The sequence below is a fragment of the Python bivittatus genome, unplaced genomic scaffold (genome assembly GCF_059951505.1).
Source record: "Python bivittatus isolate LINGU-HERP-01145 unplaced genomic scaffold, Pbiv_v1 ctg000080_np1212, whole genome shotgun sequence".
NCBI lineage: Eukaryota > Metazoa > Chordata > Lepidosauria > Squamata > Pythonidae > Python > Python bivittatus.
In genome coordinates this window covers 13878232-13901209 of record NW_028277035.1, presented here as the reverse complement: position 1 = coordinate 13901209, position 22978 = coordinate 13878232, and the positions used below count along the sequence as shown (strand labels likewise).

Below are 22978 nucleotides of genomic sequence, written 5' to 3'. Positions count from 1 at the left end.
ATACACATAGCCACATATTGTCTTTTATTTATGTTTACTGCTCTTCATGTCACATATATCAATCTCAAAAATTGTCAGGTTGGGCTCAGCCTGACACTTTGATGCATTTACTCTCAGAGGAGCAGTTCACTATGCTTCAGAACTGCTCACCAGAAACACTCAAAAAGTTTATACAAAAGTAAGCCTTAGCAAGGAAAAGGAAAGAGCAAAACCTTGTAATCATTGTAGGATTTATGCTCTCTTTTATTCATGGAAGGCTTTTGACAATGCTGAAGCTTTGGGAATGGGAGGGAAATGATCTTGCAAATTCCTTTTTTTTTTTCTAATTCCCCATTTCCCAACCTCCTGGAGAAGATTTAGGAGGAAGGTACAAGGAAAATGTCATCCTTGCTTCCAGTCACAGAAACCTTCACAAGATGATCAAAGACTCTTTTCTAAATAAAGGATGTACAAAATCTTGAGTACAAAACAGAGTGTTATTTTAAAATATCATAATGTGAAAAGTATTGCATTCTACTAATGTGAATTAGGTTTAGATTTAAAGTACATTTAGAAATTACAAATCTATATAGATAAAATGCAACATGCATTAGTCATTGGTAGGTTAATAAAGACAAAAGCAACAGCATATAAGAATGTACTGTATTTCTGTTGTACACTGAGTTGAGATTTGTAAATCTAAAATTGACCAAATAATATTTGCATATAGTAATCTGTAACACTGTTTATCTAAAGTTTTATAATATACAGATAAGGCTAGGTGATTTGAGGGGTGGGTGGAATCATCTGAAATTATGTTGTCACATTCTCACAAAATAGCTGCAGTGTGGAAGCTTACTTATTCATGAGAAGACTGCCAAGATAGATGTGGTCAGCCCTAAACACCTATTTACCAGAAGACAGAATGCCAAGATTGTCTCTTATCATCCTTCTAGTCATCCCACTTCCCACCCATCCCTACTATCTTCTCATTTCAATTTATCTTTTTTCTTTCTGCGCAAGAGGCATACTTCCAAGTCAAACACTGTCTTGCACCCGTTCACATAAAAAACCCAAACCATCTAAGAATGCCTATGAAGTCATTCTGGTACATAAGGTTGATGATGGCAGCTGATGCTTTACAGCATTGGAAAATATTAAAATAATCCTGTAAAAGATGAAGTCAGGTGGGTGGGATGAAAAACTGGTGGCTGCCAAAGAAAATACCTTAGCCAAACTGCCTTCTCTGTGTTATGGATTTATATATTTTTAATGTTTTTCTTTTTGTGAATGTGTCCATTGTGTTCCAAGCAAGAAGTGCATTTAGGCTTTACTGCCTAGTTAAAATTAAGACTTGCAAGTCTCAACCTAATAGTGGAATATTTTCCTAAAAAAAAAATCTGTTTTGATCAAAATATGTTTGAGATTGCAAAATGCAGAAAAAGGACAAAATAGAAAAGTAAAAGTGGAACCCTGGAATTTTTAACAAATCTTGAATATTTTTTTCTTTATTTTTAATGCTTTATTGTAATTTCTTTGTTTGATTGTTGTGAGACACCCGGAATTGTTGAAAGTTGGGCAGCATACAAGTTTAATAAATTATTATTATTATCACTCATGAATTCAAGCATCCATAGACAGTAAATCTGTAGAGTCTAGAATACCATTCAGTGATATGTTCAAGTTGCTCCCACTCTTTTTGCTTCTAGGAAAGGAGTTGAAATCTTTCTCCTTACCCAGGATTGTTCGGCTTGAATTATTAATTGTGATTTTGACTGTTTTTTATTTTATTTTTTTATCATTAGCCATCTTGACTGTCCTATGAACAGAAAGATTCATACAAATTGTATTATCATCATCCTCATTTGCATCACCTTGCCTGCATAACTTTTGTATTATCTGCCATATTATGAGTATGGCTGTTCCAGAACTGACATAATATGATTTTCTACACTATCTTAAACAACGTCCAATATAGTTCACCACATTTCTTCTAGAAAGGAATGGCAGACCTGACTGGGTATATAAGTAATAATATTTCTTTGAGATAATTCATCTCAAAAAAAAAAAAATGGGAACCAAAGGCTTTATAAGCTAAAAAGTAAAGGGTGCTCATATGAAATATGCCCCCAAGTGGCGGGGCAATACAAAGCAGCTATCATTATCTTGAGCTGTATTTATAAATCCCTCAAACATGAATTGGTCAGTTAACAGTTGCTTAAATGCTATTCTCCGGGCAAAGCATTCCTTTAATTTGATAATAGGAGAAAATGGCATTTTCTTCCCATTAGCATATATCTCAATCAAAACAGTCCAGAAATATCAGAGAAGACTGGACTTACTATGCCTGTTGCTATATTTCTGTTGTTGTTTTAAGTTTTCAGCATAGTCTAGCTAAACTTTAGGGAAAGAAAATATACTATTTTTCATACATAATCAACCATGTTTCTTAATCAATTGTAAACAGTGTGTTCCATTCATTATGTTTGTCCAGAGCAACTGGACAATCAACCGTCACCTTGGAAAAGCTAACACTGCTTCACTATATTATACAGGGAAACGAAGGGTTTGCTCAGACATGATTGCGCTTGAAATACCAGAGAAAAGAAACCAGTTTCCTGATTCCCTATACTGTTTTGAACAAGTAATACAGGCTTGGAAATAGAAACTTGATGTTCTAGTTTCAGCTCTTTCTGAAACCCCAAATTATCAGCCTTGTTCATAATCCCTCCTTACTATTCGACTGTTTCTGATCCACAGAGGAAGAGAGAAAGAGAGAGAAATTACTCACTTGTAACTGGTGTGCTTTCTGATGTCTTTCCCCTTTTCCCACCTAGAGGACAGATGCATATGCAACCAGAAGCCTCTTCCCAGTAGAAAACTGTTGGAGTTGCCTCCTGAACATGGGACTGCATGTGCATGGTGAACCACAATTGTAACCAAACAAAGATTGCAGAGTTGCTAAAGACCCTTTTGTCTTCATAATCCCATTAGGATCAATTTATTTTGGATAGTTTTCTGAGACAGATGGGAAGACATGATTATGGAGATCTGGGGCTGAGAATGGACAGAGATAATCTTAAAGAACATCAGCTACAAGTGAACAAGCTTTTCTTCTTCAAAATGTGTTGCCCATTCCTAATGGGGCATAGGAAATGAGAACAGCAGTATCTCTTCCAAAATGGCAATTTCATGGGTAAACTTAATGAAAAAGACAGTATGTGACAGAACTTTACAACTGTATTAAAGAGGTAATGCAGAATGGCAAAATAAACTAATAAGGTAAAGACAGCAAATAGAGATTATTGCAATATTATCAATATCTAATCTGTTTTATATTGCATTTGCTTAAAAGAGTCTTTCAGTGGCACATCCTAAGATCTAAATGTTGACTTCTTTCCAGGAATTAAGGACTAAGATATAAGTGAGAAAGGATTGTCATGTCCAGAGGTTTCTGATGGATTGCTTGCTTGTTTGGTGGGTTGTTCTTGGGTAATTAATTTACAAAATGGTCATTCTTCCACAAATGTTAGTAAGCATGTATAGCAGAATTAAAACTAACTGCCCCTTTTTCATAGTTAAATTTTTCAACCCAACAAATCTAGCTTTTAATTTCATTCTGTTTTTATATTAGGACAGCTAAAATATTAACTATAATTTTCTGTGCAGGATTCATCAAATTAACCTAGCAACATCAATACCAGTAAGTCTAAATCATTTTTCCCTGAGATATTCAACATTATCTCAGAAAAAAAAAACTGTAACTAGTGTAGATTATCTCACATTCCTTTTTAATCTTACACTATCTTTTTAATATGCATGGTATAATATATAATCTCATCCTGAAGTCACTCTAAAACTGTTATTTTATACCCGATTGTTCTTTTCTGCAGTAGGTTATGGTTACTTATAGAATAGCTTGTGGTTCTTGAATTAGAATAGGCATGCTATCCATCCTAAATTCACCTGAAGAAAATGTTTAAGTAAACTTGTAAGTTTTGCCCCTGTTAGTATGATATTTGGTACCTGTATGTCAGAAATACTGCAGCATTTCTTTTGTATTAAAGTCATAGTAATAAGGAATAAAATTAGTTGGAAGAACTCTAATCTATGAACCCACTGCACAGAATTATTTTGAAGTCTGATGTTTAGTGGTCATGTCATATCTACTATACCTGTCAATTCACCAAGTCAAGGCAACGTAAGCCAAGCATTAACTGCATAGTTTATACATGAGAAAGAGAGATCAAAAACTCAGTGCTGCATCTTGATTTCCTTTGGCAGTTCTATCTTCCATGTTCCATCATTGTAATAGAAACCAAGGGAAACTTTCATTATACTTAAATGCTCTCTCACTTTTGCATTTAGAGCTAATGCTGTGAAGAAAGAAACAAAGTCTGCTTGGTGACTGAGTACAGTAGACTGTTCTGGAAGGCATGGCTAAATGCACTTCTGATTCCTCAACTACAAATGCACAGCTAATCATCTTGCAGAAGAAAGAAAGGAGACTATTGGATCTAGAATCCAGGGTTTATTGGAAAAATGTGAGAAGAGAGAATAGGTTTTGTTTGAGGTATAACTCTTTCTTCTCCAAATCAAAACAGAGAAAATGGTAAGAGCTGATAGAACAAAAATAAACAAAAGGACATCTTATGGCATCTTAAAGTTAAATAGATATACAGCAACATCATATGGCTATCCACTGAAAAAAGAAGTTCCAAGGGATTTATTGGGGTAATTTTTGGAAAAGTGGATTTAGTGTATCTTACTGCTGTGCAGACATGTATGTGATTGTGTTACTACTGCCAACTGAAGATGTGTGTAATGAAGTGGGTTCTGAACTATAAAATCTTTAAGATGCCACAAGCTGGTCACTAGTAAGATTATTCATAAGGGGAGGAAAATCTGGCTGGTAGAATTGTTGGTTTCTTCATGCCCTCTAAGGAGGTAGCAAATTGAGGAAGGAACAGAACCTTAGTTAGAATACCTGAAGTATTAAGGGATGAGATGGTACAATAAGCAAACAAAAACTAGAACTGGCTTAGAAGCTCCCTTGCCCAATAGCAAGTTCCATTAAAGTACAGTAGTGGTAGAAAACTCATTTGCCATTGAGCTAGAGGGTTTACAGAATATTTAGTGACCACTGAAACTAGCATGGCAGACAACAGAGGCAGGAATTGAATAATGAGCATGGTTTAAAAGCAGAGAGAATGGAAGAGGGAAGGAACAGAGAATAAGATAGTAACTGATGAGAAAGCCTAATGTAGACAAAAGGACAACAGAATCATGAACAGGAGAGAAAGATGTGCCCATACAGCACTTAATGTAGCAAAAACAATGGGGAAAGTCACCATGTGGGCTTCAGGTTGAAAGATTAGAAAAGAAAGCTGTGTGTAAGACTAGATGGACACATACAATTGACAGCTTGCTACTTTAAGGAGCTCAGGGGAAGGGAACTGGAGGCAGTGAGCGCACAGAGCCAGGAGCCCAGGCTGCAGTACATACACTGAGATTATTCCCTCGCGGTCGTGCCTTCCTCCTCTGTCGCAGCCATACAAGACGGTGCACACAGAAACGGGAAAGAAAGAGAGAGAAGGAAATAAATATAAAAGCAAAGGGAGGTATAGGACCAAGGGGAAGGGAGGAGGAACCAGAATATAGAAAAGGGATGGGGGGGGGGAGTGTAAGGAGAGAATAGTCAAGTTAATGTCAGTTATTTATGCATAAGACCAGTCCAGCCCACTGCTGGAAGCTCATCTCCTCCTTTGGTTGTTTCAACCAAAACTGACAAAGTTGGACAATACCACAAAGGGACAGGCAGTTCTCAGAAGGGATGAGTTGAGCTGAGCTGAGCTGAGCTGAGCTGAGCTGAGCTGAGCTGAGCTGAGCTGAGCAGAGCAGAGCTGAGCTGAGCTGAGCAGAGCAGAGCTGAGCAGAGCTGAGCAGAGCAGAGCAGCAGAGATAACAGCAAGGCCCCATATCTTCCCCCAAACATGCCGCAACAAGCCCAAGCCATTGGAACCTTCAGCCACTGTTAAAAGCTGCAACATTATGCACAAACCAAACACAGACAAATACCCCAGGCCATACATTTGTGAATTTTCCCATTTCCTCTATTCTAGTCTTTCCAGTCCAACCCAAGAGAAGCAGATACTTGCTTCAGGAACTACAGAAGAATTTGTAAGTAGGGCTTGGTCAATGGAAAAATGAAGAACATTTATAAAATTGGAAAGAGGAAAGATGTTGAAAAATTCAAGATATGGAAATCCATTGCATGTATACTATTTATTTGGATTTGAAATGTTATTTGTAACCTGTCTCTCAGATCTAATGAGAATACTAAAAATACTGATAGACTGATGAAAGAGCCACTGTTTGGTGGAAGTAGACTAATAAGTAAAGTATGAATGATTATGCTACTTTGTTTATCTAGTAGGCAAGGTTGGTAGGGTCTGCTGCCATGAATATTTTTTTGGTGACCTAATTCTTGAGTTGTCTCTAACCAACAAAAAGGATGTCTTGTCTATTAGAACTGTATCAGTCCCCACTTTCCTTTGAAAGGTTACTAAACCTATATAAAGTAGCACTTGCATAACCCCTTCCTCCAAAAAGGAGAAATAAAGATATATACAAATTTGCATAAAGATGTGTTTATGCTAATTTTACTATAAAGATGCAGATTTGAATACCATCATTGCAGCATACTTTGAAAAAAAAAAGACTTGCCATGATAGAAAAGACTGTGACCAAGTGATCTAGTGATTGTTGAGTTTGCTGTTTTGGCCAAGACATTTTCACAGTACAAGCATGAGGTGATGGTGGTATAAAATAGGAAGAAAGTTAAGAAACAGACTTCTTCCAGGTGGTCACAAAGCTGAGAAAACAGGAAATATATGCTTTATCTTCTTCACTGGTAATTGCATTTTAATTAATCATCCCTGCTTTTTCTGCTACTGTTATCAATCAGCTTGACCAGTGGAAGTGCCCTCATAACTACCTCCACTAAGTGGATTTTTCAGAGTGCTTTATTTTGCATATTTAGAGCTATAAAACAGGAGACATCCACAAGCTTTCAGAGATGAATTAAACTTCCCCGAGCTGGGAATTGTTATACTGTATGTAGGAAGACTTGAAGCTCATTTTGAACTTTGTGGTGACCACTGTGACAAAATTAAAGAAACCCTCCCCCTCATAGAAACTACTAAAATGGCATCATCCCAACATACCAAAGACAAAATGATGTTCTAGAGCAACTTAAGACCACTAAAACAGTGTAGCCTCTTCAGGGCTTATCTGTAGCCACTTCTTAAAGAAATATCCCTATCAGCTTGTAAAACTTGAATAGTTTGAATTATTTCAAAGACCTACAAAGACCAAGGTAGGAAGAACATATGCAAGGGCTTCTTGAGCCCTCCAGCCTCTACTATTTTTCTGAAGTTGAAATAGTGGCAGAAGTATTTGAGCAAGTATCTTCTCATCTTCTTGTCTGCCAGATGGTGTTCCAGAGGGCACTAAAGCCCAGCTGCAAACAGTACACCCAATGTGACTTGTGCCTTCGGTGGAACGCTTCAAAAGCTACCCAATTTGGAACAGAAAAGTAATGATATAACTAATGATGTATATCTGTGAGGAGAATTTATAAACGCAGCCCCCAAAAGTACTTCCTGAGGCAAAAGTTGGGATAAATGAGTTAAATAAGATAGTAACAGAAACTTGACAAGAGTCTAAAGTTGTATGCATCTGATTACTATCAGCTCCTTCAAGACATAGTTTTTGTATGGACACTATCATGGAATTGTTTGCAAAGTGTCAGTTCAACAGAACTAAATTACGAGTCAACCCTAAATTATATATTAGATGCTGGATAGGTATTTACCTCCAGTAACTATTTATTTTCCTTTAATTCTTACAAAAAAGACCCAAAGAACAATAGCAGAAGCAACAATTCTATAGCAATGTCCAGGACTCATCTCAGCCAGACAAGGGGTAGGGCTGTCATGGAGTTCTTATTGTTTCTTGAAGCCACAGAGTAAGAGGAAAGGCAGTACTACCAAATGGTCGAGAACTCTATTTGCCAGCAGTGGGCAAGGCAAATATGTACACACATTTGTTATTAATGAAATAGAATTACCAAACTTGGAAAGATAAAATACAGGCAGTGTGGTGGTTATCACAGAGTATTACATTTACTTAGAAATGCTATGACCTGCCTCAAATGTGTGCAGACATAAAGGACTACGTATCTTCAAATATATCTACAGAATACAAGTATAAGTAGCAGAATTTTGTTTCTTGCTTAGACAGATAAGCTATAGTGACAAGAGAAAGAACTGAGAGAGTATAGCAAAGGAAACTGATAGACTGTCTTCCATTCCACTTTTTCCTATTGGTCAGATCCTCCTTTTCACGTGGAGGAGCTGGACATGGTGACAGAGAAGAAGGGTTGTCTGAGGTGTCTTGGCTGGGCCTTACTTTGAGCTGTCACTGTGTAACATTTAGCAGATTCATCCCTCTATCCCCTTAATGCTCTCTGTTTCTTTGAGATTTGGTAAACAGAAACAAAGCTCATGCAAAAGGGTAAAGGAGAATCAACACCATTTGCTGCCTTCCTTACAAACAGGACCCCTTGTTTTGCACCATAGTTTCCATGATTAGGCTGTGTAGAAAGCAACACTTTCCTCTAGGAGCTGTTGGATAAGACTACATTGCAGGCATTATTAATCCAGCACCAGTACTGAATCAAAACATTAACTTTTTGTCCGGTATTTTCTTGAAAATGCAGTGTTATTATTAGTGAGGTACCCTCTGCTGAGAATACTGAAAACCAATGTATACTCTAAGTTAAAATGCAGCTTGCCCAAGATAACTTTCTTCATCATGGAGAGAAACCTTCATGTCTAATATATATCAAAGGCAACTGCAGGAGTGGGCAAATGATGCAACAGGTGCCATGTCATTGGAACACAAGCTCCTTTCCTTTAATATCTGTGTTGTGATGTCACAAGCACATATATAAGGGGAGGAGCTTGCATGGCAATACTGTGACACTCATTTTGTCATTTTGATGAAGCTGTTGAATTCTGTGAATACCTCTGTGCAAATCAGGTGTACTGGGTAATAATTCCTATTATATTCAGCCAGTATGACCAGTGACTATGATGACTAGGGATTGTGTGAACTACAGTCCAGATTCCAAAACATCTGGAGAGTATCAGGTTGGGGAATGCTGTTGTACGTTCATTATGCTTGTGCTATAAAGGCAAGGTCAGTGTTTTGCAATTAGGTTGCTGTAGCTGAAATTTTCACCAGATTCTGACTCTAGAGGTTCTTGTAAATTAAGATATAGGCCCTGCTACCAGAAGAGAGAAGTGTAGTTGTGCAAGAAATGTTGCAGATGGTACACTTACTTTGTGCAATTTCTTCAAATCACAGTATGCCCAAGCTCTCACTTGCACACATAAACACAGAAACATGAATATGCTTAGCCTGTTGGTACAACAGTAAATGCTTCTACATAGCAGAGCATGCTAAGAGCGACTGCTGCTTGGCACATGCTTAGCAAAAGAGCCCCCACACTCAAGCACATTGTTTCATCCCCCCATTCCCCAATCTAGCACAACACTGATTGCTGAGATTGCATCCCATAGTCCTAGAAAATTTGCTATTGTAACACATGCTGCATGCTGGATCAGGAACTGAACATTGTTAGCTGGACAGTAGCTGCTTAAGGTCAGAGCCTTTACTTTGATAGGAGCTGTGCTGTGACAGGCCATACCGAGGTAGCTGCTCAAACTTGACAGCTTTTTGACAGCTTTAGCTTTTTCCTCCACTCACCATTAGAGATGCAGAGAGGGGACATGACTAGCATAACAAAACAACCCTCTACAAACCAACAGAATAAAATAAATTTCTATTTTGCCCATAGCACCATTATAGTAGAATTTGTGTATCCAACCAAGGATACCAAAGGGAACAAAAAGTATTCCTGAGGCATTGAACATGTGTCTAACCATCATGGGGTAGTAGTGGAGCAGGTATATGAGCCAAGGGAAAGCTAATTTGCAGTTCCTGGGTGTTGTAGGGAGCTCCATTGGACATTAGGTAAAAAGAAAAAAGAAAAAGACAGCCCACAAGAGCTCTTGTAAGATAATAGGAGAAAGGAGTATTGTGAATGCTGCCTTGAGCTTCTGGGTAGAAGGCAGGAGATAAGTTTAATAAATAAATATATAAACTCCCTTATTCTTCTCCTGACAGAGGTTTGTTATTTTTTTCCCTTGGATTGCACTAATATCTCTTGAAGTAGGATTTGTTTCTTTATTTTGTTCAGTTAGTAATTTTTTTTTTTTTACATTTTTTAAGAGACACAGCTTGTCCCCATCCTTTAATGTTTTAAATCTTGGCTACAAAACGAGCTTAGCCTGCTACTAGAGAGCTCACATATATGGTTTCGAATAAATGTTACCTACTTCTGAGCACTAGTTACTGATGCAAATTGAAAGCAATGTGTACCAACTTCTCAGTGCCTACAGACTGTTAATGCATCATAGTGATACTTAGTCAGACAGGCAACAGTAGCTTGGAGTGCAGGCAGGGCAAAGTGCCTGCAGTTCTATACTTCCTCTCATCATGCCCTTCTGTTTGCCAAGACTGAGAATAAACATTCATCTCTATCTCTGCTGGACCTTCTGGATTGCTTGATCTTTTTACATCGATTGCCAGCTTAAGACCAGAAGGCTGTAAAAGTATCCAAGAACTTCCCTACCTAAAATACCTGATGACATCTTGGTATATTGGGAGTGGAGTAGAGGTGCAGGCAGTGGTAGCACTAAGAATATAAGGGAATGCTGATTCTGTGATATTAATAGGAGTGCATGTTGGTTTTTCCATCATCTGTGGATAAATACATTGGGATAGAGTTAACTTCTGATGCATGTAAGGCACTCTTTCAGTTATATTTTTAGAAAAGCTTACATCTATGCTGCAATACCACAAAGCCCCTAGCTTAGGAGAAATAAGTATCTTCCATGAATTTAATGAGATTAAGATGAGGGGTGGAGTCCAAGGCTGAAGTCATGAAGAAGAAGTATTGATATCTGGACATCTTCAGTCACAGAATGGAGAAAACAACCTATACCCTGCCCCTCAACCCTCTCACTTTTCCAGTGTGCTGCCTATGACTAAGTGGGATGGGAGAATCCTAAAAGATAACAGATGCTGTGATGTGTAATGGCCAGTGTATTTCATGTACCCTTTTCTAAATGGGTAACTGAATTATTAATTATAAAAAACCAGAAGAAAATTTTTTCAGTGTGATATTTATGTTATGATACCATTTCCTTTTCAAGTGTAATTGAAATGAAATATCATATTGAAAAGTAACCCTGCCCTTTTTTGGATATGAGTAACATACGATGTTGATTGTCTTTTGTGAAACATTTGTTTGGCTCAGAGCTAGAAAGATGTTTTCATTTTATTTGTGATGTGAAAGCAAAGCCTTCACAGCATGATAATTCTTGGAAAGATTGTGCAGTCCTTATATGAAGAATAGATTGAAACATTATTTCATTTTGCATCAGTACAGGCCCTAACATCACTGTCTCCTTATGTGAGTGAATACATGTCAAAGAGAATGAGGGAAGCTGTTATCTTAGAAGCAAGAGGATGCTGAGATGAGGAAGTTACCATAGGTTTCAAGTTCAAAGAAGGCCAAATTAAAAAAAAACCCTCACCTGGTTTTCAGCAGGCAATCGTGGCATGGAGGCAGCCCGTCCATGACCCTCCATGGGTAAATACTGGTCACTATCTGAGTAGCCATCTTTTGCCATCTCCCGCATCTCTACAGACTTAATTAGACAAGGAAGATATTAGGATTAGAAGCATAAGAAGCCAGATAGAAGAAATGTTATTCTTTTCAACAGCTAGGGCAATTGGGAGAAACAGAAATAATAAACTGCAAAGATGAAGAAATACTACAACTTTCAAAAATTACTTAGTCATTGCTAAATAATTTAAGTGCTTTTTCTAGCAGAGTGAATTTCATTGTTCACTAGCTCTTACAAAGCTTTCCACCCAAGATCAGAGGGAATGAACATTTGGTTCCAATACATGCATCTCTATCTCCCAAGGAACTTTAAAGACAAAACCAAAACATTGAGATATCCTTGGAGCTCCCAGAATACAGCAGGAGCTTATTGGTACAAGAAAAATTATCCCCAAAATGCTTCAGCACTGGAACATATATAAGCAATAGAGGCACTATATTCTATTGATATGATAAAATCTGGAAAGGCCCTTAGGCAAGATGGGATAATCATAGACTGGTATAAAAAAAATAAGGAGAAGTATCTTCTATACATCTGGAGATATTTCAGGTATCTTATGAAAATAAAGCCCTGTCAGTTTTATATATGAACCTTACATCACTAATTTTGAAGTCAGTTATGGATCCTACCCATGTATTTCATCTGAAAGCTATGTTAAACGTTGATGCTAAGATTCTGCAGCTACATTGGTGAAATTTCAGTTGTTATTACCTGCAATAACTCATCCTGCATAATATGGTTACATGAAAGGGCATCAAGCTTCAGATAATATATGGCTTCCATTTGATATAATAGTGTTGTATGTTGATACACATTAATCTATGCTGCTAGCTTCTTTGGATGTGGAAATTTTTTTTCATATAGTTCAAATCAAACTTTTATCCAAGTGTTGCAGAAGTTTAAATTTCCTATAGAATTTATTTCTTTTATTACAATTTATTACCTTAATCTATCCACTCACATAACTACTAATGTGGTTATTTCATTAATAATTAAAATGCAACATGGAACTCATCAGGAATGTTCCTCAGCTCTAATTTTTAATGTTATGTTGAAACTCTGGTATGCCTAATAAGACAAGCTAATGAAGTTAAAGGAATTAGCTTAGATGAATATGACTAAATATGTTATTTTATGCAAATTATATTTAATTTTTTTGCAATGATTACCAACTATCTTTATGTAAATTTGTAGAAGTGGTACATTTATATGGGAAATATTCTGAGTATGCAAAAAATTGGAGTAAGTCAAATATTATGCCAGTCAGCAAGAAAGTTCAGGTTATAGAGAGAATTGGATTTGTATATAATTGTCCAACAGCTATTACTTTCCCCAGTAAAATATCCAATTTAATGGATAAGAGCAGTTCAAAATTTATCATGCAGGTAAAAAACAAAATTAAGAGGTGGATGAAAATACTGTTAAGTTTGTGAGGAAGAATTAATGTTGTGACTAAATTTTGCATCAAGACTGATACATACTTTAAGAGCAATGCCTATGTTGGTTCCATTAAAATATTTAAAATAAATTGATAAATTAATGATTAATTTTTTCATGGAAGTTACAAATACCCAGGATCTCCTTGTTAATAGTCTATCTTTCTTATGATGATGGTAGTTTTAATTTGCCTAATTTTAAACAATACAGTTGGATTTATCGGTTAATTTCAATCAGGATGGAATTGATATTGATTAGTTAACATTGTGGGTTCAGCTTGAGAGTTATTACTTACTACTCTTGCAGTCCTTGAAAGTTCTTGGTTTTAATTATATTTGATTACCTTTCCAGCACTGAAGGTGCTTAAATATATCTGTCCCCAAAGTGCACCCATTGCTGCTATAATTGAGTCCTTGCTGCTAGTCATCCCCTTTTTCTTGTTTCTTCTACCTTTCCCAGCATTAGAGACTTCTAAAGAGAGCTAGGTCTTTGCATAACATGTCCAAAATATGATAATTTGATCCTGATCATTTGTGTCTCCAGTGAGAGCTCTGGATTGATTTGTTCTCTGATCCATTTGTTTGTTTTCTTAGCTATCCGTGCTATCCTCAGGACTCTTTTCCAACACCAAAGTTTCTATACTGCTTCTTCAAGGTTCAACAGTCACTTCCACAGAGTGTCGCAGGGAAACCCATTGCCTGCGTGATTCTGGTCTTTGTAAGTATAGATACATCCTGGCATCTGCATATCTTTTCCAGGACCTTCATTGTGACTCTACCAAGTGCTAGTCTGCGGTGTATTTCTTGACTGCTAGTTCCTTTACTGTTGATAGTCAATCCTAAAAGGCAAAAGCTATCTACCACTTCAGTATCTTCATTGTCAGTTCTAAGGCTGATACCACCCTAATGGCTGAAAGTGAAGAAGAACTAAAGAGCCTCTTGATGAGGGTGAAAGAGGAGAGTGCGAAAGCTGGCTTGAAACTCAACATTAAAAAAACTAAGTCCATGGCATCTGGACCCATCAGTTCCTGGCAAATAGAAGGGGTAGAAATGGAAGCAGTAACAGACTTCATTTATTTGGGCTCCAAGATCACCGCAGACAGAGACTGCAGCCATGAAATTAAAAGACACTTGCTCCTTGGGAGGAAAGCTATGGCAAACCTAGATAGCATATTAAAAAGCAGAGACGTCACCTTGCCGACAAAGATCCACATAGTCAAAGCTATGGTTTTTCCAGTAGTAATGTATGGCTGTGAGAGCTGGACCATAAAGAAGACTGAGCGCCGAAGAATTGATGCCTTTGAACTGTGGTGCTGGAGAAGACTCTTAAGAGTCCCCTGGACTGCTAGGAGGTCAAACCAGTCAATCTTAAAGGAAATCAACCCTGATTGCTCATTGGAAGGATTGATAATGAAGCTCAAGCTCAGATACTTTGGTCATCTAATGCGAAGAGAGGACTCTTTGGAAAAGACCCTGATGCTGGGAAAGATTGAAGGCAAAAAGAGAAAAGGACGGCAGAGGATGAGATAGTTAAATAGCATCACTGAAGCAATGAGCATGAAACTGAGCAAACTCAGGGAGGCAGTGAAGGACAGGAAGGCCTGGCGCAATATGGTTCATGGGGTCACGAAGAGTCAGACCCGACTTAACGACTGAACAACAACAACAAAGGCTGGTTGCTGTACCTGTTGTCATTAGTTTGGTCTTTATTTTTAATCTAAGTTCCGTTTTTTTAACTGTGCCCCTTGACTTTCATTACTAGAACCTGCAGATCATTTGCATTTTCTGCTATCAGAGTAGTGTCATCAACATAGTGTAGGTAATCGATGTTTCTTCCTTCAGTTTGAAACTGAACGTTAGTGAAATATACATGTAATTTCTCAGAATAAAACTTATGAAGTGCACATAATTTGAGTGTTGTGATTGTGAAGGCTTGCTTTATTTCTGGAGTCCTGTTTTTTCTTTAAAAACACGAAAACAGGGAGATGAATTTAAACAACATTAGTCGAGTCAAAAGGAAAGATTAACACAGTCTGCCAATCCTTCACCACAAACACAATTTGCAACTCAACTTACACTTATTGTACTATCAAAGCCTCATAAAGTAGTTAGAATGGTGATGCAATAAACTGTGGTTATGTGTCACAAACAAATATCCAGTCCATATTAGCTTAATCAATTTCTATCTTTTGGTCCTATGATCTGATGGAAAATAGAATTTCTCATTTCATAGTGTTTATTTTTCTGAAAAATTCTGCTATATAGCTGGCTTTATAGGAGCATAGTTGAGCAGGGATAAGAGAAAGAAAAAGTAAAGAGACAGGTAACTGCCAGTTCAAACACCTTGCTGGCATACAAACCACCTGAGAATTGGTCCGACTATTTGGCATTTCCTCTAAGCGCCCCCGCTCTGGGCTCCAGGTTCCTGTCTTTTGGAACATCTCCTGTGCTCTTTGTGTGACCCATGACTCACTTTCCTTCATTCCTCCTTCCTGTATACACCTGGAAACAGACAGAAAAGTCATATTCCAACCATGTCTCTTCCGAACTGTTATGAATCAATGCGCACAATCATAATCCATTAATCTGTCCCTTCCCCAAGCATCTATAACCCATGTTTAAATAAAACAAAAACACTTTTAAGTTATCCTTACTTTTCCAGATCTGTGCTGATATTCCAGCAATATAATTATGGGTTTATCTATATTTTTGCTAGTCTAGAAGAAGAGTGATCATTGTTCACTTTAGCTGCTGCCAAGCTGGCCAACAATCTACTGCAGGTGTTCTCCAGTGCATTGTACCATCACATTTTCTTCACAAAAAGGGCTGGAAGACTGGGGAGCAGCATAGCAAGACTTCCTTCCAATGGAAAACAGAACACCCATATTGGCTACAAAAGTGCATCTCTGAGCTTCTTGATGTTAATAGTAATGCGATTGTGGTGATAATATGGTGTCAGTTGCCATGCTCCTTGTGGCTTTTGAAGGCTAAATAATATTACAAAATGAAATGTAGCTCCCAGCCACAAAAGGTTCCCATTCTCTGGCCTAGAGTGATTGGTAATGTCTCTACAGAATTTCATGATGTCATCTGTCAAGTCCTTTTTGTAGATGTCATGAATGGAATCTTTTGCCCTCAAAGTAGGGCATAATGTACTGACTGTGGCCCTGTTCCCAGTGATAGTGAGTTTCTAATGAATTGTAGTGGCAATGGTTCAGTGAAGTGCCTCATCTGAAGTACTCTAAGTTTCTGTGTAGATGGAATTGTCCTATATAAACTGGGACTCACATTCCACCTCCTTGATCCAGTTGAGAGGAAGGAAGGGCATTCTGTCCTTGGCCACCTTCTTGGGATGGAGAAGGTGGTTCCATGCGCTGGAACATAAGTGGTGTCCGATTCTAAAGGGAATAGGATAATACAAATATTAATGTTAAAACAGCTGGAGCTATTTTCTAGACATCATCACATCACCTCTTTTCTTTCAGTAAAGTTCAGACCATTTGAAAAACTGTTTGAACACACTATTTGCCCCCCCACATTAACCTGCCAACTTCATAAACTTCAGGGTATAAAAATCACAGTTCTAATGAAATCTTGCTCACAGATTGCAAAAAGGAAACCACAATTATTATTATAGCGTTTCTAAGAACAAATAAATGTTGGAAAAACTTGGCAACTGCTCCTTTATTATCTTGAGTGTCTGACTGTCATTCAGTCTACTACCCATAATTCAGTCCTCAAAACAATGACATCTGCAGGAATGAACATCCTTTTTATTTCTGCTTTTGCTTCAGACTTTTTCAGGTAAAAAATTATTTGTAAAAAAGTACGAAGTAAATGGAGTAGATTACTGGCTGGGGTCATTTTCAAAGACTCTGCTTCCAAGTATATACAGTCTGTTTTATTCTGTGAATGGCTCTGATTAATCACACTTACAATGTAGTGAAAATAATGTGTCTGCTGATAAGATTGGCCAAAGAATTTCAAAAATAAGTACTTTTAAATTATTTTTATATTGTGCATCTATTCCTTATTGTTGGGGTCTCTTGGCTTTCTAGCAACATATAAATAAAGGAGAATGTAAAATTATATGGATTTGCACACACATGCACACATACACACAAAATTATGGAATTTTCTAGCCAGGCCATAGCACTTTGTGAAGCATAATATGGTCTGCTGTCAATGTGTCCAGGACTTTTTGTACTCTAGAAATGCTGAATTAACTTCATTCAATGGGTTGAGTTGTAGTCCCTAACACATGTATAACAAGAATTAATTAGGAGTAATCACCAAAAAGAAAAAAAAGCCTTTTAAAATCTTAACATTATTTTAAAGTACACACGATTTGCTGTAAATGAAAAGCATAGAAAAAAATCATTCACACAACATTTTCAGATTGGGGAACAATGGGATATTTTTTGACATTTACAATCCTCATGTACCTGCTCCTCCCGCATGGCCTGCAGCTTCTTAGCCTTACTCTGGCGGTAATATTCCATGATCATCATGGCTGCATAGATTTTCCCCACTGTCAAGTCAGTAGCTGCAGGGTAAATAAAACAGAACAGAAATCAAACATCATTCTCCAACTGGGTGCTTCCTTAGTATTACCTATAGGTGGCTCTATGGTCTTTAGCCCCAAAATGTTTGACCAGAGAGGCATTCTCTCAACTAGGTCTATACAAGGATACTACATCTGCCACCCCCATGGCCATTTGGAAGGGGAAGGGAAGTTCAGCGATTCACACTTCTAATATAAACCATCACACAATGAGGTATAGTCAGTATGCCCTTGTATGGTGAATCAAGTGGGAATTATTTTTCTGAAACAGTAAACTGCAGGGAGTTGCCAGGAGTCAACACTGATTTGAAGGTGAAGGTGAAGGAGGAGGGGGAGGGGGAGGAGGAAGAGGAAGAACAGCAATAGTGATACTGAATTAGAAATGTGTTTTTAAAATAACTTTTTTCATTAGTTTTCTGAAAAGGTTTTGAGGGATTTTTGCTTAAAATAATTTTCTCATGTGTTCTTAGTTATTATGGTAGGATTATAAAGTAGTATTTGTATACTGAGAAAATGATAGAAAGGTAGAGATAGATAGGGTTGACATGGCTTAAGGTTGACATTGATAGTAATGATTAAAAAGTTGCTCTTACATTTATGAGGGGTGACCAGAAGATCTAGAGTTTTCTGGGATAGGTTGGGCCAGATTGCCATCATCTCTTTTCTCAACTCAGCATCCATCTGCTGTTTGTCAGCCCCCCCTGGAAGATGCAAACCAGGAATGAGAAGTAAATAACAAATGACTAGAATCTGAACTCTACCCCTTCCCATGGAAATGTTAAACATTTACTGTTTATCAACATTAATCCTAATTTTGCTTTTAAAATGTTCAAATTTGATGACTATCCTTCAAAAAAATGTTCAGTCGTTTAATGATAACACTTCAAATTATGGGTGAAAGGTAGCATATCTGATTGTTCCTGATCTGAAATATTTCTATAATTATCTGGCAAGTCAGAGAAATGGATTCTAGCATCATTTTTTGCCTCATATTTCTAATTTTCTAAATGCAGGGAGAAATCTTATTGAGATGTAGGAATGCACTGTGATAAAAGAAGAAAAACTGAAGCAAATTACTAGAAGTCCCAACAGAACTCTAACGTAGGAATCAAAGAAAAAAAGAGGGGGGATTTAGAGGTCACGTAATTAATCATTAATTAATCAAGGAATTAATAATACACATTGTGAAGACAGTTTTTTTAAAAAACTCAATGCTCTCCTGCCTTCCTGTAGCTGTTGTTAACATTGCAATAATTGGGCAATCTGAGAAGCAGAGTACTTATTCTACGTCACTTCCCCCTATATGTATAAGGCATTTTCTTACTGTCATAAGCAGTGTTTGTGTCCAACATTATCTCATTTATATTATTAGTATTAGTATCTGAAAATGTGCTTTATATTGTATTCGGTCTCATTTCGCAAAATACTTTTATTTTTCAGGAAAATAACTGGGTCTATGGAAGTGGCACTTGCCTTTGGCAATCTTGATGTCAAGGGCAGTCCTGATCAATGCCATAAGGGTAGAATTGAAATGGACCGTGTTGTCGTCTGCCACAGGTAAGTCCATACGAAGTAATCTCTGGAGAAATTCAAGCAGAAATGTGTGAATCTTTGACCTCCTTCACTTTCCAGCTTGTCATGCATGGAAGAATATAAGAGCCTTGGGGAGAACTCTGAGCTCAGAGATTTTTCCCTGTGTTGTCTCTATTATTCAAATGTTTTATCCATACTGATGAAATACTTGCAATTGTTCTATCTCATTTTTCTTTCACCCAACATTTTCTATGCATAGATGCTATGGATTTTGCATCAGCCATTAGGAAATTTGGTTAAAAATAATTCAACATAATAATTACATAAAAGTTCAATTGAATGCTGCTGCTGCTTGGAAGTTCATCCCACAAAAATAATTGGAACCTATTCTCACATTAATGTGACTAGGATTGTCTATTAGACTGTAAAACCTTTGGGGAGAACCAATGATTATTGCTAATTATTGTTCTCCAAAAATCTATTACGTTGTTTTTAGCAGAGTTGAAATTGTTTTTAGAGTCCTGTTCTAACCTTTAGATTCTGCTGATATAGATTATACAGTCACAGCTCTGGCCTCTATACTATTCCCACAGTTGTTGACAAAACTCAGGAATCCTATTCAGAATCCCTACTAGGTTTCACATGATGTTTTACTTCCATTCTCAAATGAATCCCATCTTTCAACTCCCACAGAGTTCTCCCCAGAGAGCTCATGTTTTGTCTGTATTTTAAAGTAAAAATTGTAAAGTAACACAAAGTTCCATCTTTTCAAGATAGCAGCAGACAGCAGCAGTAAAGGGATGGGTTCAAGGAGAATGCACTCAACCATTGAACAAGAGCAAGTTTTGTCAAATGTGCAAGATTAGAAGCATGCAAAAGGAGCATGCAGCATGCATCACAGCACTGCACAGTGTAAAGGCATTCACAGAATACATGTTGAGACTCATTCATAGCTCTGATATAGATTGATCTATAGGGAGAGATCCGGACTGTGGGCTCTTGGTGCAAAAAATGGGTGTGTCCTTAACGCAGAAAAGAAAGAAATGAAACTGACAGATCATAGGCCATGTGCCATTCCTCTGAGCCAAGGCTGTGGGCTGGAGATCACACAAGATGCTCAGGGTGGGGCTTGATTAGCTAGTGCATTAGCTGAGATAGGCTGCGGACTAATGGAAATGGGGGTTAGACAATAACGGGTTTGGGGGTTTGTTAAGTAAATGTCACTGAACAGAGGTGCACAGGATGATGATAGGTAAGATCAAAACAGGGAAGGAAGAAAGCAAGAGAGAAAGTGGGAGGCACACATACAAGTGATGATGACACATTCAGCAGAAGATCCCTCAGGAACCTCATGTCCAGAAAACCTGTAGATCTTGAAGACCAGCCTGCATTGGAGGCCTACCAAAAAAAAGCTTACCCAGGGTTTTGTGCTTCTGCATTCAGTATTCCCTCTTTGGCAATTTGTTAAGAATGCTGCCTGTTCCCTTACATTCCTTTGTATTTTTGAACTGTTCATCAACAGGCTACAAGCTGGTGTGTCAACTCCAGTTCTGTCATATAATTCAATCCAATCTGTCAGAGATAATCCTTTGCTTCTGGCCACATGCAAAGTCTTGTGTGGAGGCGAATGGCGAGTCATTTTCTAGATAGGATGAGGTAATAATGTTCCCAACCCCATCATTTAGATCATTCCTTTGTACTGTATTTTGAAAATTAATTCACTGAGGATTGTGGGATGGTACTTCAGATATTTTGGCAGTTCATCTAGAATAGTTGTAGAAATTATAATTTTATTGTGCAGCCAAGATCAAATAACTACACAACATAGGAGGATTCAGTAATTATTACTCACTAGTTAGTTCCAGAACGTTTGCAGTCTCCAGGACTTCATACGTTAACAAGAGTTACTCCTGCAACTGCTCTATGATTATTTCCCTATAATAGTAATGCTTTAATCTGAGAGCCAGCAGTACAGTCCTGGAATAGAAAAATCACTAACTTGCTGCTGCCACTCACATGATTAGCTTTCGCTCAAAGGTTACCACATTAAAGCATTCCCATTCTGCCATCAAAAATGTATGGATAAGGCTTTGGTGTAGCAGTAGGTTGTGAATTGTTTTTCTTGCTTCTGTTCCAACTTAACAAACGTTTTTTCCAACTTCATTTGTGCCCTTTTTGTTCTACTCAATAAACATCCCAAAGATGTTTTTATACTGGCCCAAATAATCTCAGTGCCCACTAAAGCATAACCCCCCCTCAGATTATGTATAGATATTCATACATGCTTGTACTTTGCATAAATAATTTCATTCATACAATCTTCAGCTCCTGCTTACTGAATTTAAATTTTCTTGTGCTTTTTTTTTTAAAAAATTTTTGTGGTACAGAATGCACAGGAACAGCAGCTTAAATTCTCATGCATTGGAGCAAGATGGTTTAGCAAGTTAAGGGAGATGAAAGCATCAAATTGGGTCAGCCAGAGTGTGCAGGCTATTGAATATGAGAATGCCAAGTTATGTGTAGACTCCAATTCTGTAGGGGGCTGATTCTCTAAGATTGCTATCTGATACAGAAGAAAGTTTATATGCTACGAAATAATCACAGCAGAAATAAAAATGGGGAATGATGGATGGATACAGGCAGCAATTCTCCATCAGGTCAGATAAGGCACTCAGAAACTGTCATTCCTTCCCCCACAGTCAAGGATTTGCAGAATCATTCTCTCTCTCAGTAGTTTTCTGGACAGCCAATGGCATATATAAGTGAATCTAGGGATGCATAATGACAACTAATCATAAGGGGATGAAATCATAAACAGAGGGATTAATCAACTGTAGAGGAGGGAGGGAAATTACTGTAGGGTATTATATCTAGGACACCTTGTTTACTCAAAGGATGTATAGCTGAGAAATAGAAGCACAGATATGGAAATAGTACAGCTAGGAAATGAACCTGTGCATCTTGATACTGAAGCCTCTAACCCAAAGCTTATTTATCATAAGTTTCATATAACAGGTTAACCTAGTATGCCCAAAATAAATCAGTTTACACTAAATAATAAATCTATGGGTTGAAACCAATTGCTCTACTTCTCTTGAATATATAGACTGTTCTGTGACTTTTAGTCTCCTTATATAAAGACAAGAAGCCAGGCTTGTTTACTGATCTATTTATGCAATTCTGGCCTTGTGAGCCAACTTTATTTGAAAACTACTTTAATGCTTCAAGCTCTATCAAAAGCTACATTTGCAGAAACTATCTGCATGTTGTATTCAGACTGGTCTTCTAGAACATGATCCTTTTATTGATGGGAGGTGCAAGCTGCAGTGTGATTGAGTTCATATCCTCTTCTGAACCCTTACAATTTGGGTTTAGAGCTCATTATTTGATAAGAGAACATAATCGTAGCATTTTCAAAACATGGATGTTTCAAAACATGGATATGTGTGCCTCCTCTTTGAAGCACTGTTCAGTTAGAAGAGCAGGTTTTCTGTTAAATGCAGCTTTTAAAAGCATTTGAATTTTCCACTTTTAATGGGTATCTTCTTAAGATGAGTAGCTGTTACTGGGACAGAAAAGAATATCTTCTTCTGTGTCTCCTTCTGCTCCTAACTTGCATTGCTTTGTTTGAGTGTCTTCATACA

The 22978-nt window shown here is 37.4% G+C and overlaps 1 protein-coding gene across 1 annotated transcript in view; it reads right to left on the bottom strand.

The window, feature by feature from the left end:
- CACNA1A (calcium voltage-gated channel subunit alpha1 A) overlaps positions 1-22978 on the bottom strand; it is a 216363-nt gene that overhangs the window by 15363 nt on the left and 178022 nt on the right. The window contains exons 37-42 of the mRNA XM_088134001.1: positions 19275-19380; positions 18395-18502; positions 17683-17783; positions 16526-16635; positions 15601-15739; positions 11709-11822 (exon numbers count right to left, since the gene is read on the bottom strand). Of these exons, the coding sequence (XP_087990127.1) occupies positions 11709-11822; positions 15601-15739; positions 16526-16635; positions 17683-17783; positions 18395-18502; positions 19275-19380 (678 nt within the window). The remainder of the gene's footprint in view (positions 1-11708; positions 11823-15600; positions 15740-16525; positions 16636-17682; positions 17784-18394; positions 18503-19274; positions 19381-22978) is intronic.